Raw genomic sequence first — 15877 nt, forward strand, 5'->3', positions numbered from 1 at the left:
ATCTGGTTCTCAAAGAGATATCTGCACTTCCTTGTGCATTGCAGCATTAGTCAAAATAGTTGAGATACGGAGACAAACTAAGTGTCCACCAGTGAATGAATGGATAAAGGTGTGCCATATATACACAATGGAATGTTGCCCAGCCACGAGAAAGAAGGAAATCCTGCCATTTGTGACAACATGGATGAGCCTTGAGAGCATTATGCAAAGTGAAATAAGTCAGACAGAGAAAGACAAATACTGTAAGGCTTCACTTACATGTGGAATCTAAAAAAAGCTGAACTCAGAGAAACAGAGTAGAATAGTGGTTGCCAGGAGCTGGTGCGGGGGTGGGAGAAATGGGGAGAAGTTTGTCAAAGGGTACAAACTTCCAGTTGTAAGATGAGTACGTTCTGGGGATACAATGTACAGCATTGTGACTATAGTTAAAAATATGTATTATACACTTGAAAGTTGCTAAGAGATTAGATATTGAGTGTCCTCACTACACACACAAAAATGGTAACTATGTGAGGGAGTGGAAGTGTTAATTTCTCTTCTGTCGTAGTCATTTTGCAATAGATACATGCATCAAATCATTGCACTATATACCTTAAACTTACACAATGTTATATGTCATTTCTTTCTCAATAAATCTGGGGGGGAAAAGGGAAGAATATTCCTGTTAAATTCACCTAGGCTGTGACAAAGTTCTTGGTAAGATACTGGTCAGAAAATGTAATGTGTTTTTGCCTAGAAGCAAAGCTCTCATGATAGGTCTTTGGGACTCTCCCTGGTTTCCTATTTGACCTGTGAGGTGTCCAACCATAGCATCCAACACCAAGTCCAGATAACGCAGCTCCACAGGACCCAGTGATCCCACATGACGTTGCTCTCCTGCCTCCAGAGACAGACATTGGTCCAACCAAAGCCCCGTATATCTGAGAATTTTGTTCAACAAAGAGTTATTGTATCACGTTGCATCCTTCAGCCATCAGGCTAAATGCTGGGGCTACAAAGATGCATAGGACAGAGGTTTTTGACCTTGAGAAGCTCATGACCTGGGGCACAAGATGATCCTGGACACAGGGCAACTTGTGGAGGAGTTTGTCAACAGTGTCAGCCAGTGAGATGAGTGTCTTAACATAAGGATGTACAAAGTGCTCTGGGTGCGTTGGGAAGGCTCTGCATGGGGGCTCCAAGAAGGCTCCAGAGAGAAAGTGAGGTGTGAGTCCCTTCTTGAAGGACCAGAAGTTTGCTCAGGCCAAGAAGCAGAAAAAGCCATTCTTAGTAAAGAGAACTGTGAAGGCAGAGAGGCGTGAAAGGGCCTGGCAGAGGTGGAGACAAGTGAACAGCTTGAGAGTGAAGGCTGCCAAAGGATGGTGACCTGCAGACAGATTTCGGTGTGGCCACAGAGCGGTTTATGAATTTGAGTCACATTTAGAAATGGAGATATTTCATGAAAAAGTCCAGATTTTCTGCTTCTCTTGAAAAAATGGAAAATCGGGCCACCTTGCTGGATATCAATTATGGGCTGGAACTGAGACATGATCGCCCCCTTCAGAAGAGGTCTGTGCACCCCAGTTTATCCCAATGTCCACCTCCCATGCCAGATGCAAACTACTCGTGGGCATTTACGCTCCCATCCAGCAGTTGCACTAATTCCCGTTAACAGCTTTATTCCTGATGGCATTTGAATTTTTAGCCTCCGGTTAAGCATCCCTGGAAATTAAAGGGCAAGGTGGAGGTTGGGGGGGCAAGATTGGCAGAGTTAAAACTGGCAACTGTGGGGAGCCATTACCACCCCAGAGCAGAAGGGACAAGGGGAAGGAGTGGCGTAAATGAAGTGTGGTGAGAGCTGGAAGGAGGAGGGGCCCTGAGAGCCTAGTGCTGGGGTGTAATTATTGGAGACACAGCACTGGAGCAGGAAGGGAGGGGGGTTAAAATACCTCCGTCTCAGAGAAGTAACAAGAATTTATTGTACAGCACAGGGAAATATAGCCATTATCTTGTAGTCATTTTAAACGGAGTATAATGACTTTATAAAATTTCATATAATCTATGAAAATATTGAGTCACTATGCTGTACACCTGTCACTAATATAATATTGTAAATCAAATATAGGTAAATTTAAAAAACAGAAAAGAGGGCTTCCCTGGTGGCGCAGTGGTTGAGAGTCCGCCTGCCGATGCAGGGGACTCGGGTTCGTGCCCCGGTCCGGGAAGATCCCACATGCCGCGGAGCGGCTGGGCCCGTGAGCCATGGTCGCTGAGCCTGCGCGTCCGGAGCCTGTGCTCCGCAACGGGAGAGGCCACAACAGTGAGAGGTCCACACACCGAAAAAAAAAAAAAAAAAAAAGAAAAGAATTGCACCATAAAAACAAACAAACAAACGACCCCGCTCTCCTCCAGGGCCTCCCACTAGCCGAACCAGAAGCCATTGGGCAAGAGAGCCCTACAGAGGCTGTCCATAGTGGGGCACTGGGCAGAGGACGGTGGAGAGTGTATCTGGGAGGGCACTAGTACATCTCGGCACGTGGGGATAGAGAGGGAGCCAGAGAAGGCCCTCTCATGAGAGTTACTGGATCTGTGGTCCCTGTATAGGGACCCTCCTGAGTATGGTTAAGCCACAGGGGCTCTAAAGACAGCAGGTGGGAGGGAAGGGGGCTGGGCAGGGCCTGAGATGCCCTTCCATCACCGAGAAGCTCTGGGAGACCATAAGACCCACAGCAGGACAAGGGGAGGACAGAGGCTGAAGTCTGGGCTCAGAAAGACTATTGTGGAAGGGTGCTGTGTTAGGTGGAGGTTTGGAGGGCTGGGGTAGCCCGTGGACTCATGGGCAGGAGATGGTGGTCAGGATACTTAGAGGAAGACTGGCCCCAAGGTCTTCCGGCTCCTGTTCTAGTTCACCAGGCACCCACTGTGTCCCTGGTGGCCACCCAGTCTCTGCTTGATCACTCTGGTGTTAGGGAGAACAGTAGGTGGCTCTGGAACAGGAGGTGGCTCTGATGATGAGAAAGACCCTCTGATGAGCTGAGGTCAACCTCTTTGTCTCTGGCCCTGCAACTTGAGGCCACAATGAACACCTTCCTACGTCCAAGGAGAGTTTTCCTCACCCCTCTAGGTCCTTAACCACTTCTAAAGGTGGTGTCCTGGGACCATGACCCTCTGGATGTGGCCCCTTTTGCCACTGGCTCTCTGGAAATAGTTCTCATACAATCTCCCCTCCTCATGCCTTTTTTCACCTTGGATTGAATGTCACTGGAGGATGGGGGAGTGAGGCCTCCCTTGAGTCGGGCAACGTGTCAACGGCATTTAGGACAGCACTAGATTTTTTTTTTTTTCCTTGCGGTACACCGGCCTCTCACCGCTGTGGCCTCTCCCGGTGCGGAGCACAGGCTCCGGACGCGCAGGTTCAGCGGCCATGGCTCACGGGCCCAGCCGCTCCGCGGCACGTGGGATCTTCCCGGACCGGGGCACGAACCCACGTCCCCTGCATCGGCAGGCAGACTCTCTGCGCCATCAGGGAAGCCCCCAGCGCTAGATTTTTTTATTCCAAGAATCAGGCTGAGCAAGTGGGAGTTTATAAGTTTTACCTCAACAGCTCCATGAGCTAAACGGGCCGGAGCTAAATAGGCAGGGACTGGAGGTTCGGAAAGAATTAGTACCGCCCTAGGGTGACACAGCCAAAAGCAGGGCTGCAGCCAAGCCCAGGTCTTCACCTCTGGGCCTCCTTCCACCACGGGGACCCGGAGCCCCTGTGCTCTGTTTGGGGGGCTTCTTCTACAAAGGCAGGTGGGAGCGCGCCGCTGCGTGCTCTGCCCTGGTGGGACAAGGTTTAAATGATGCCAGCTCTTTACAGCACAGTCCTTCTGAGCTGTCACATTTCTAGACCTGAGGAATCCTTCCCTGGAACAGGCAGGGCAGACCAGCCCAGGGAGTGGAGCCGTTCCCTTGCCCGGTGCTCAACTCCACTCCCCTGACCCCCCATGAGAGGGGCTCCCCTGCCAGACTTGGACTTGCCCTGGAGGACTTCATGGCAGCAGGGGCTCCTCTCGTCCTAGGGCACCTGTTCAACTGCACATCAGGGCCTGAAGCTTCCATTGAGGTAAATGCCCCTGGAGAGGATTTTTTTCCTCTCCTGTTTACTTTTCAGTATCAGTGTCACATTTTCATTCCCAATTGCAAACTTTGGCTCCTGAAAAGCCGTTGCCCAGTTGTGCATACCCTCAAGCATCAGCTACATGGTACTCCTCAGGGGGCCCTGTTCCCACACGTGTTATCTCACTTCTTTGCTTTAGATGATCCCACTTGAAAGGAGGTCCAAGCCTCCCTGTTTCCCCAGGGCTAACATCTGCTGGATATTAAGGGATACTTAAGCATGGACTAGGGTGGGATGCCCTGGATGGGTATCTCAGCTCCAGGCATGAAACCTCTCCTGTGCCATGTGCTCCCTGGGGCTTGGCATATTCCAGAGGGCAGTAGGGATTGGATTAAAATCACAGGGAGAGATTTTTAAAAGATGCTCAAGCTCCACCCCTACAGATTCTAGAATTCAACTGATCTGGGGTGAGAGACACTAGCTTAGTGGAAAAGGCATTGCTCAACCCAGGGGTGTGTGACCACGGGCACTTCCTGTTTCTGGAGGTGAAAGGCAGAGGCAGAAAGCTCAGGGCCTGCAGAGCGAGTCCTGTGGATGGCCAGTGTGGAAGAGGGAGTTTCAGGAGACAGGGAAAGAGCGCTGGGGCTAGAATTCCAGGCTGCTGCTGGGCAAGGAGCTCCCAGCTAGAGGGGAGGCAGGGCTAGGTCACACCCCAAGGCCGGGCCAGGCAGGAGTCAGGGCATACAGCAGCCAGGCAAAACAGGGGTCTGAAGTGTGGGCCGACAGCATCCCCAAAGGCTGGGCGCTAACGATCCAGACCATGGATTCAAGCTGGCAACTGCAAGTCACCTGGAGAAATGAGGGAAGGTCTGGCTGATTCCAAGTTCATGGGGGCTTTTTCCTGGATGGGTCCTCCGAGTCCTATAGCACAGTGGTTCTCAAACTTGAGCATGTATCAGAATCATCTGGAAGGTGGAGGGGGCATGGGGCATCTCGAGAGTTTAATAGGTTTGGGGTGGGGCCTGAAAATTTGCGTTCCTAAGAAGTTCCCAGGTGATGCTGATACTGCTGGTCTGGGGACCACACTTGGAGAATCATAGCTGTTAACACATACTCTGTACCTTAGAATTTCGGGCATTATTTGTATTTTGGCTGGAATTAGTCTGGAATTATTTTCTGCATGTCAGTCAGCCTCAGCCAGATTTTGATTCCTTTGGGGCAGGGATTGTATGTTTCATCTTTTCTTTCACACCAGTTAGTGTATTGTTGGACACATAGTAAATGAAATACTCATATATTGAGAAGAACTTCAGGGAATTTGGTTTTTCCAAGCAGACAGGGATCAACTAAAGTTAATTTTAGGATTCCCACATTTGCAAAAGAGCATCTAGTTTTTTCTCATCATTCACATTTGCGGAGGAAAATCTTAAATGTGCTTCAGCCATCTCCCAATCTCATGAAAGAAAAGCTCTAGTCTTGACTTAGGAAAAAAAAGAGTTCATTCCTTCATCCTTCCAAACAAGGTACAGTACAACTGAACAACAATACACGTTACTGAAAAACACAACTGCATTTTACATTGCTCACTACTCTTTAAATAAGTACAATTCAGACATTAAGGAAAAGAACTGCTAATCCCATTAACGCATTACAGAAATCAAAATTAACTTACCACACAAAATAAATTAAAACATTAAATATTAACCTTTTCAGTGCAACATATACAGAAGTCAGAGTAACAAGTTCTAAAAAAAAAAAAAGCATCAGGTTTGTTATAATAAGATAATGAGAAGTTGAACACTTCAGTAAATTATTACACTAGGAAGAGGGGTTGTGTTCAGTACTATGTGTGTGTTTGCCGTGAGATCTTTTAGAAAGCCTGGTAAAATCAGTGGCTCCAGAGAACAGGTCTTATGTTAGAACATTAAGAACAAACATATGTGTTCATCTTGTTTCTGTGATGTCCCCCTTGGTCCTGGGCTTTTGAATCATCCCCTGCCCCCTCCTCAGCTGAGCAGGTTGGCAGGAATCAAAGCCCAGATCCTACTAAGGGGTTGGGGCCTCCTGAGCACTGTTCCTGCCAAACCTGCCTGGAAGAGTAGCCATAGCCAGCGGTTCTCGTGCACCGAGGCAGCCCAGACCCGGGAAACCTGAAGATGCCAGACGCTTTCTCCACCTGCACAGACCAGGCTCCCAAGAAGCTCTGGAAGCACACCTCCTCCCTCATCAATACGGATGGGGGAATGTCAATCCCGCCGTCTCCTTTCATGGCAGATAGACTCTGGGGACATTATGCCCCCCTTCTCTGCTGGCACACAATAGCAAACTCATATCTTGCTTGGTTACATGTGTATCCAGATGTGTGTTCCAGATCAGGATTGGCCGCTGTCTCTCCTTTCATTAGCAGAAGACGTTTCCCGCCAGTATGCTTAAAGAAGTCACAGCCTGTAGAGCAGTGGGAAAATCCAGGCCCCACAAAAGATTTGGAAGCACCCCCTCCCTTCTTTTTTAAATGGGGGCTTTACATTTCTCCTGAGACAGACATTGGAAACGGCTGTGTTCCCCAACCCCAGGTGTGTGTGGCCGCTTACCATGTCAGATCTTGGGAATGATTCCCTGATCGTAATGAACCTGGCTTTCTAAAAAGCAAGGAAACATGGGGAACCTATGGAGATGGATTAGGAGATGATTTTTAACCTGAAAAGGGGGCATTTTTACAGCTAACCAATGCCAAAGAAGTACCAATGCCATTAATGGCATAGGAATCCAGTGCTTGTTGGCCATCTGATTTCTAAGAGAGAAATCACTAAAGAAGCAAGGTTCTCCTATCCTGGAGCATGGACAAAGGTCCAACCAGGCCTGCCTTGACCCCACCTCTGCTTCCAACTCCCTTCAGACCTGCTGGTTTACAGAGGACTGTTTTGAGAGGCACTTCTAGGATGGCACGCATTTGAGCTCATTCACTGCATGGTTGTACAGGCACAAGGAATGGGGCACCGGCAGCTGTGACTTGCTGGACTGGAGCATTCACAGACCCTAAATATGAGGTCCCCACAGGGAACAAAGAAGGTTCCCTCTGCTTCCATCCTTATATTCTCACCTCTGCAAAGGCTCTTGGACACCTGAAGACTGGACACTGATCCTTCCACTCAGTAGGTGAACAAAGCCCCACGAGACATTCTCAACATCAGTTCATACACTTTCAAGGCAACCAGACCTCAAAGAGCCTCTAAAAGACTGAGTCAAGATTGTCCTAAAGTAAAAATGTGATCTCAAGTTAAAAACAAGTGATGCTACTCCACTTTCATTAGTCTCTCCGAACCGGGATCAGACTTTCAGTAGAGCCTGATGAGAAAAGTGAGTGCAAACTGGGGTCCACAAACCAGTGTCAACTGCATTGGTCTCCTATGGTCAAGCCTCAGCCCACAGATCTGCCGCTGTAGGACCAGCCTAAGGAATGCGAACTTAGGCGTATTTTCTTTTATGACTAAAACCCGGGAGCTGTGGTCAGTTACACTGCTGGCGAACGGACCCCATTTCTGCTACGGGCGCTTTGGGTGTTGCATCATTCAATAAAAGTGCCAGAGTTAAGACACGTGTCATATAATTGTCTCAACTGACGTCTGAAAGGGTTTTGAGCTTTTTACACTGACTTAAGAGATTAAAAATAACACCATCATCCATCTAATAAATAAGAAGTTATCTCTGAGGGGGGCAACAGCTCGGGAAGGTGTTCAACATCATGTGTCTGTGGAAGATATCGGGCTGGTTGAGGGTTTTGTGGACAGAGGACAGACATGGCTCCTCTTACACTGGTGTCTTCACGTAGCAAAAAGCAGTTATGCCTTTTTCCACCTTCTTCCCCCATAAGCGGTAAGAAAAAAACTGTAACAACTAAAGGAATCTCCAGTGTCAGGCAGGATGGCGACTGTTGTGGGGAGATGGGCCCATGAAAAAAAGCACAGCCTGGCATCCGCGACTGGCAGAACACACCTACACACACCTGGACACAGATGCCAACGCACACAGCTCATTAGGTAAACAGGAGGTCCACCCCGTGCCGTTCATTTCTGACCGGTCTTTAGACTGTGGTCCGCTTATTTCTTCTCCAGGTCACACTGGATAACCCCAAGCAGACAGAGTTGTGGACAGAGTTTTGAATGAAGGCCCACAAAAGACAAAAAGCCCACACAGGCGAGGGCAGGCAGAGTAGGAAAGGTCTGCTGGCCCGTCCCAGGCAGCCCTCACCGTGCCGTCCTCAAGAAGTCCTTTCTTTCTCAGGCTGCCGCAGGCCATTTGGAAGAACTCCTCCTCTGGGCTCTTCAGACCACTGGAAGGAAGGAAAAACAGGTTAAGCTCTGCGGGCCAGACCCCAGCCAGGCTGGGAAAACTGGCTTGGGACAGAAACTTGGGGATGCACCAGCCAGAGTCACCAGGCTCTTTTGGGCGGACAAGTCCACCTTCTGCTGGTTAAACCTCAGGGGCAGAAGCTCCTGAAACTGTGCTTTCAGCGCCAAAGGAAACGAGAGAATGGGGATGCGTGCTGTCATGAGGGCCTTCATTCAACTGGACGTGATTCAACCCCGTCTGCGGCCAGCTCCCTCATCAGGGGTGGCTTAGTGGGCAGCTCATGAGCTGGTCAGGGCTCTGGCAGCAGAATGGCTTCCCCCGAGGCTATATAAGAACGGACCCCTGGGCTTCCCTGGTGGCGCAGTGGTTGAGAGTCCACCTGCCGATGCAGGGGACACAGGTTTGCGCCCCGGTCCGGGAAGATCCCCACATGCCGCGGAGCAGCTGGGCCCGTGAGCCATGGCCGCTGAGCCTGTGCGTCCGGAGCCTGTGCTCCGCAGCGGGAGAGGCCACAACAGTGAGAGGCCCGCGTACTGCAAAAAAAAAAAAGGATGGACCCCCTTGTTGCTCAATGGGTGGGCCCTGACGGTATCCTCTGTGCCTGTCGTGGGGAGGCAGCGTGCACCCATTCCCCAGCAGCTCCTGAGTCCAGCCCAGCCTGGACATCTTCCTGCTCTGGTCCTTCCCACAGTTCCTCTGGAGGTGGGAAGGTACCTGTCAACTCAAGGAGAGGGGCGTCAGCCTTGGTGGCCATCTCTGGAAGGTCAGATCCATCCCCAGGTTCAAAGCTAACATTCTCTCAAATGTGGGTAGGGAAGAAGTGACATTAACAAGAAATTTACTCTATCCTAAATGACTCTGCCAAGTTGCAGACCGACGGCACAAAATCTACTATAAATTTTCTTAAAAAGGCATACACAGTTTTCCTATTGGTGCTAAAAGACAAAACAAAAATATTTATCTTCATTAGCTCAATGGATGGTCCCCTGAGGTAGGGAAGGAGATGTGAGTGGGGCCTTCAGAGGACTTGGGTCTCATCCTAGCTCCCCCAGGGACTCAGGGAGGCACCCAGGCAGGCCTTTAGCAGACTCAGTTTACCCACACCCTCCTCCTTAAGGCTATCGTGAGGATTAACGAATCAGCAACTTCCTAAATCAAAAGGGCTGCTCACACACAATTACTATGGCTCTTGAAATGAAGACCAAGCGAACGGCGCTCCAGGGCCTTCAGTTCCCTCCAGGTCAGATCACCAGGAGGCCTAATGAACACCGCAGCGTTCCAGCTTCCCAGGTGCTGTTCTTCCTGTCTTCTCCATGCAACCGTGAGCTTCTGGAATGCTGACTGTGCTATGGCCATACCACTCTGAACGCGCCCGATCTCGTCTGGAATGCTGACTGTTTACTAGAGAAGGACACCCCCAGGTGGACGAGTATGGGGTGATTGTCTCCTGATCCACTACTTCCTAAAAAGGAACTCTAAGTTTCTGACAGGCTTTGTGGGTCAACCCAGTGTTCCAGAAACTTGTTCATGTGAGACTTTTCAGAGCCTGTCTGGATATATTTGCTATTTGACTCAAGGAGCCCTGAGCAAGGGATGCTCGGATGAGGGTTCCTGAGAAGTGAGTTTGGCCTCATATCCAGATGTCCAATCTTTTTTGTGGATGTTGGAGAAAATATTCAAGCAACAATGGTAAACTGAATGAAGATCACAGGATTCTAAGAGTTTAGAGTCCTTCAAGACCTTCTATAGGTCAAATCTCTCATTTCACAGATGGGAAAGGGGAGATGATTTCTCAAGGGAAAGAGAATGAACATCTGTTGAATGTCTACAGTCTGTGACACACTAGGTACTTTATATCAGTACTTATTCAATTTGCACAACATCTTTTTAACAAGAAAACTAAGGCTCAGAGAGGTTAAGTTTCTTGTTAAAGGTCACACAGTCACCAGTAAGGATAAAAGAGCTCCCTTCTGAGTAAAACACACATTAGAATAAACTAAACCTGACTCGGTAGGATGAATATCCTCTTCTTTTTCTCCCTTCTTTCTGCTTCATCCTCCAAGAACTTCTGCCCTGACCTGGAGAAGGTGGTCCTCTTCTCTACCCAATAGTGTCTCCCGAGGGAAAAAGGCCTTTCCTTGAGGCAGCCCTCTTACCTGTTTCGGAGTGGCAGCAAGCAGTCCTTCCCTTCAGGAGGGCACTGGGCTTCTCGTGCCGGCAGATGAGGGCCCGGCACCATTCACAGTGTTTTCGGACCTGGCAGCAGCTGCAAAGGTGCAGAGAACATGGTCTTGGCAGGAGCCTGGCAGGGGGGTGCCCAGCTGGTGCAGCGTCTGCCCGAGGGGCCTGCTGGGCAGCTCTGGGCTCTAACCCAGCCTTCCCATGGGGCCTCCGGAGGGAGAGACACAGCAGGGGGCTGAGGGCTTTGCAGGGTGGTGGCCTTTGGGGCAGGAGCTGGCCACCTGTGAGAGGACCTGTTGGCCACCCCAGAGGACCAGCCCCATTCGGCTGCTCTGCTCTGGGTTGGCAGGGTAACCTGGCAGGCAGGTACCTGGCTCCAGCTGATAGAGGGGACCGGTCCCCCACCGGCTGCTTGCTCCATAAAGCAGCAGTTGGGTAACTCCAGAAATGCGGGAGCAGCCTCAGAACCGCTGTCAGGACTGGGCCAAAGCCACCACTTCAGGCTAGCCAGGGCTGGGAGGGCTAGGGACGGGGTCATCCATCAGGAATTGCCAGCCGAGAAGCTGGGACTGTGCGTGGGCTGCAATGGACCCACGGAAGGAATGGAAGAATAAATCATGCACCTCCGTGGCTTCCAATCTTTTTCTGAGAACTAACATTCTCTAGTCGTGGCAAACTCATCCTCTCAGTGAACCCAAAACCCAGAGTCCTAAAGCATCAGGACCATGAACGCTCCGGCCTCCCTCTGTGGGCAGGAATGAACGGTCTGCAGAGTTAGCACAAAAAAGGAACCAGAGAACCCAAGAGAAGGGCAGAAAAGAAAGCACTAAGACATTAAGTACCTACAGACACTGATGGTTGTTTCCCTTGGGATAGCATGGAGGGCTGTTTCCACTCATTCTAACCCTAAGGTATATGTAACCTACACATCCAGTGTCTGGGGCTGGGAGGGGTCTCGTGGCTGACATGAGCCTGGAAACAAGCCTGTTGCTGTGCTTCCCTGTTGGAGCCTGGTGACATTTCACGATCCCCACCCCAGCCCCTCTCTCTCGGCACTGCCCCAGGAATGTTACTAGAGCCCCTGAATCTCTGGGCAGCAGAGCTGAGAAGGGACCCTGGGACATTTCTGCCCAAGTTGCTTCTGCCAGGGGTGGCCAGAGCAGTCTCCCGGGCCCGGGTCCCTCCTGAGCCACAGAGTCTGGGTTGGGACCAGCTCACCCCATGTGGGAGAGACCTAGGCCTTGACTCCAGATCTATCAGTGACTGCTGTCTTGCTGTCACCTAGCCAGGAGGGCTTGCCCCGTCACTACCCAGACAGGAATGGCCCAGGGCAGTGAGATCAAGGCCTCTAGGTCCCTCTGGCATGGGATGAGCTGGTCCCAACCAACTCTGCCACTCAGGAGGGACCCCGTGCCCCGGCAACCAGCAGTCTGGCGAGGGCTTGGTCTCTCAGGGATTCTGAACTTGCTCTCTGGCAAGGATGGGCTTGGGAAGGACAGAGGAGAGATGGGATGGCTGCCTCCCTGGGAACTCCTCCCTGGGAATCAGAGAGGCCGCGCAGGTACCCTGGGTTGTTTCTGTCTTTAGAGAATATGGCAAAATGAGCTTTTCACTCCCCCTGGGGAGGCCCACGTGGGCACCGAGTCTTGTTCCTACGGCTCTGGGGCCCTCCTGGCCACAGAAACAGGACTGTGGGAGTGACGGGCACCAGCCGGCCATGAGAATCGAGGCTAGTGGTCATTAGGTTGCTCCTACTTCCCCAGGGGGTCTTCACAAGTAGCAGAACCTGAGCTATGCCCCAGCCTGCAAACATGTTTTCCCAAGACACATGGGAGTAGAACAGCCCAGCTGAGACCTCATCCCTCACCGTTAACACTGGCTTGATCCAGGAGGACGATGTGAGTGCGCTGCGGCTACTGTCAACAAGATGGGGCTCTAGGGGCACCCCGTTCATTCCCAGAACCAGGAGCGTGTGCTTTAGACGCTCCAACAGCAACAGTCAATAAACAAACGGGACGGAGACTCTTATTTATCTGTCCCAAACCCAGGCAACCCCAGAGGGCTCAAGTCTGGCTTCCTGCGGGAACACGCACTGCTTCCTCCAGGCCTGGCTAGAGGGGCCTGTCTACTTACTGTTTCCACCACGAGCTACTTTACGCTGAGCTAACCGCAGCCTTTGGCCGGTATGTCCATTTCTTGTGCGTGTCCAATTAGGCAGCATACTCTGTGCTTGCTCTGTGACTTAGAGGTCTCCAGATACTTCCAGGGAATAAATCTGGCCAGATGCTAGAAATACAGCCCTAGGGCCTCTCCCTTTGCAGAGCAGTCCAGTCGGGAGATATGGGCAAGCAAAGGAGGCTAAGATACACCGGGAAAAGGGCTCAGTTGGTCTAGGGCTCAGGAAGGCTTCCTGGAAGATGTCAGGCAGAGACTGAGTTTCGGAGGAGAAGGAATAGGGCAGAGAGGTAGAGAAAGGGGGAGGCCTGTCATAACAGCAACAGTGGCTTTAGGATTCGCCAAGTGCCTTCTGTGGAGAGGAAGTGAGGCCGCTACTGCCCATGGGAGGCTGGGAGCCGTTTCTAGTTCCCTCTGGAACCCCTGCACATCCCCATGACAATGGTGAAGGCTCCAAGCCCACAGCAGAGAGAGAGCACCTTTGGCTCTGCTTTCAATGGGGCACCTCCCAGGATGTGCGCTGCAGACCTGCCAGGATGTGTGCCTTTCACATGACTTGGCTGTCACCAAAGTTCCTCTTTGCTTTGCTAACGCCGATCAGACATCACAGCAGTAAACTGTCGTGGTGGCCCTGTTATGGCGCCGGGAGGGCCTGCAGGTGGGGGTCCCGGCCTCAGGGGTAGCAAAGACTCACTGTATCAGCACACATGTGATGATGAGGACAGTCAGGGCCACGACGGAGACCACCACCAAGGCAGTAATGGCCTGCTTCTTCTGGCTGGCGGCCACCACGGCCAGGAGGTCCGCGTGTTCACAGCGCGCGCCGACGTACCCAGAGTGGCAGCTGAGGAAGACAGGAACAGTCAGCGCGCTCTCCAGGCAGAAGTCTCATTCTCCCCACTCCCCAGGAAGGCTGGGCCGGAGGGGAAAAGCCCAAAGGGGCCCCTCCAGCCTTTGCTGTTGGAGGCAAAGGCATCAGCAAAATTTCTCCTACTCCCCTGCACAGGCTCCTCTTGTTTGGAGAACAAGGGATAACTCACCAGCTTATCATCTGAGGGGAAGGTGTTGCTGAGGCACTTCGTTATTACGGTAACCGTGCCAGATCCCGGGGGAGTGAGGAGGGCGGCAAGTGTGTCCAAGACACGGAGCTCATTTTGGCAGTTCATAAAAATCCAGGTTATTTTTAAACTAAATGTGTGTATTCAGAATTCCTAGTGATGAGAGAAAGACAACATGCTAAACCAGCAGGAGACAAAGACTGTGGTTTGCTTTTTTATCTTCTTCATCAAGTTTAATAAGTTCTGCAGACGTTTACCAGGTGGGGCGTGTACTGGACTAGAGGCCAGCACCACTATCTGGTAATAACAGCTGGCCTCTCTCCGCTAGAGGATTAGTAACGGCACAAAACGATGCATGTTTATGAACATGCATGCAGCCTGTAAAGGGCAACACCAACACAAGGTGATAGTATTACTTGTATTGCTACTATTCAGAGACTCTTTGGCATCAATCATTTCAGTAGCGGCCTCCTGCTAAGAGCTGAGGGCTGAAGCTGCTTCTTCCACGTAGCCCTCACCTATGCTAAACTCCCCCCACCCAGATTCTGGCTGGGTTCGTGCATGGTGATTCCTCAGGACATGTTCTAGGCATAAGGAAGCGATGGTCATTTTCTGATGCAGGCCCTTTTTTTTTTTCCCTGCCAAGCATATGATTCTTCTCAGTAGAAGATACTTAGCTTACACACAGGTCCCTTTGTCTGGGGTGACTTTTTTATTGTAATGAAAATGTTTGATCACCACTGCCTTCTCAGGTGGGATAGCTTCCTTCCCACAGGGGACTTCCTTGAGGGGCAGTCTTGCACCAAACATCACACTGGATTTAAAGGTTTTTGTCCCTCCCCACCGCCCTTCGGACACGACAATGATAGTTAAATTTTTTTTTTTTAAGAGTCTAACTTTTGATGAAATAGCCAGACTGTCACTTTCACTTTTAGATTAAAAGGCTTTGGAAGGGCAAGGAAAATGAAGGGGGATTAAGGGTCCTGGTATGCCTGCTCTTGTGCAGGGCCAGCCCCAGGGGCGTTGCATTTGTGATTCCCTTAAACCTGGGCTCCCGGGCTGCCAGACCCCACATGCCAGAAGGAGTCACAGGACAAATATAGTGCATTTTCCTGGAGTACAGGTTTTGCTCAATGCTAGCAACAAATTGAATCATTTTCAGGTACTGTATGGGTTTAAGGTTACGGCAAACAGGAGATACTGCAAAAATGGCTGCTTAAGGCTACAACCTGGGATACCAGAACATATAGCTTCTGTCTTTAATGCTGCTTAATGGAAAAGTCTCTCACTGGTGCTCTTTATCCCAAAGCCCAACTGTTATGTACCTCCTTTAAAGGTATTCTTTAGTTTGAATTCTTTTGTCTGAACTTGCTTTTCTGTTAGAGGTTAGTTTACATTTGACACATGTTTTCTCACTTAGTCTTTGCACAGAAAAGTCAAGTCACTTGCCTGTGCCCACCCTGCCAGGGAAGAGAGAGAAATCCATTCCCAGGTCTGCTGACCACAGGGTCTGGGTTCTCGTTCACTCAGCAGGGCTGCTGCCCCTGCATACTATCTGGGGACTGTGATGAGAATGCCGTAGATTCAGCTCTTGATTAAATCTGGCTTTTGGTTTAGCCTCCAATCTTGAAAGTGTAAAGGAGATTTGAGCTTTTAGGTTCAACAAGGGTGCAAAGGGTTTGCAGTCTTCAGTTAGTAAGGAAGCTGGGGAGGGCCAACCGGGACGGAAAATGCCATGTAGAGTTCTCTACAGACCCAAGGAGGAGACAGCAGGCTCCTGAGAGGAAGAAGATGCAGGAGCTCTGGCAAGAAGACCTTGTTTGAAAAAGGATCTGGACCACGGAAGTGTGAATAAGAACACAGACTCTCACAGACTTTGGCTAGGAGGGCGATGACTGGGGGCTAGGAAACAGGGGCAAGTTTGCTTTTGTTTGGTCTTAATAACAAAATCATTTTGAGGACAAATTCAGAAACAGCTCACCCTGTAGGCTGGGGAGAAAACAAGGCGCTGGCCCCTTCCCAGTAGGGGAAA

The 15877-nt window shown here is 50.6% G+C and overlaps 1 protein-coding gene across 9 annotated transcripts in view; it reads right to left on the reverse strand.

Annotated features, from left to right (window-relative positions):
• The window catches only part of TGFA (transforming growth factor alpha), a 153552-nt gene that overhangs the window by 42908 nt on the left and 94767 nt on the right, over positions 1-15877 (reverse strand). For 7 of the 9 annotated variants that reach the window (XM_032653460.1, XM_032653459.1, XM_032653465.1 and 4 more), the window contains 3 exons: positions 13482-13631; positions 10588-10697; positions 5558-8411 (listed from right to left, as the gene is read on the reverse strand). In XM_032653460.1, coding sequence (XP_032509351.1) covers positions 8404-8411; positions 10588-10697; positions 13482-13631 — 268 coding nt within the window. In that variant the 3' untranslated portion in view covers positions 5558-8403. Of the gene's footprint in view, positions 1-5557; positions 8412-10587; positions 10698-13481; positions 13632-15877 lie in introns of those variants that run through there. The other 2 variants (XR_004352970.1, XR_004352971.1) reach the window with 1 other exon arrangement.

Source organism: Phocoena sinus, chromosome 13 (assembly GCF_008692025.1).
Source record: "Phocoena sinus isolate mPhoSin1 chromosome 13, mPhoSin1.pri, whole genome shotgun sequence".
Taxonomy (NCBI): domain Eukaryota; kingdom Metazoa; phylum Chordata; class Mammalia; order Artiodactyla; family Phocoenidae; genus Phocoena; species Phocoena sinus.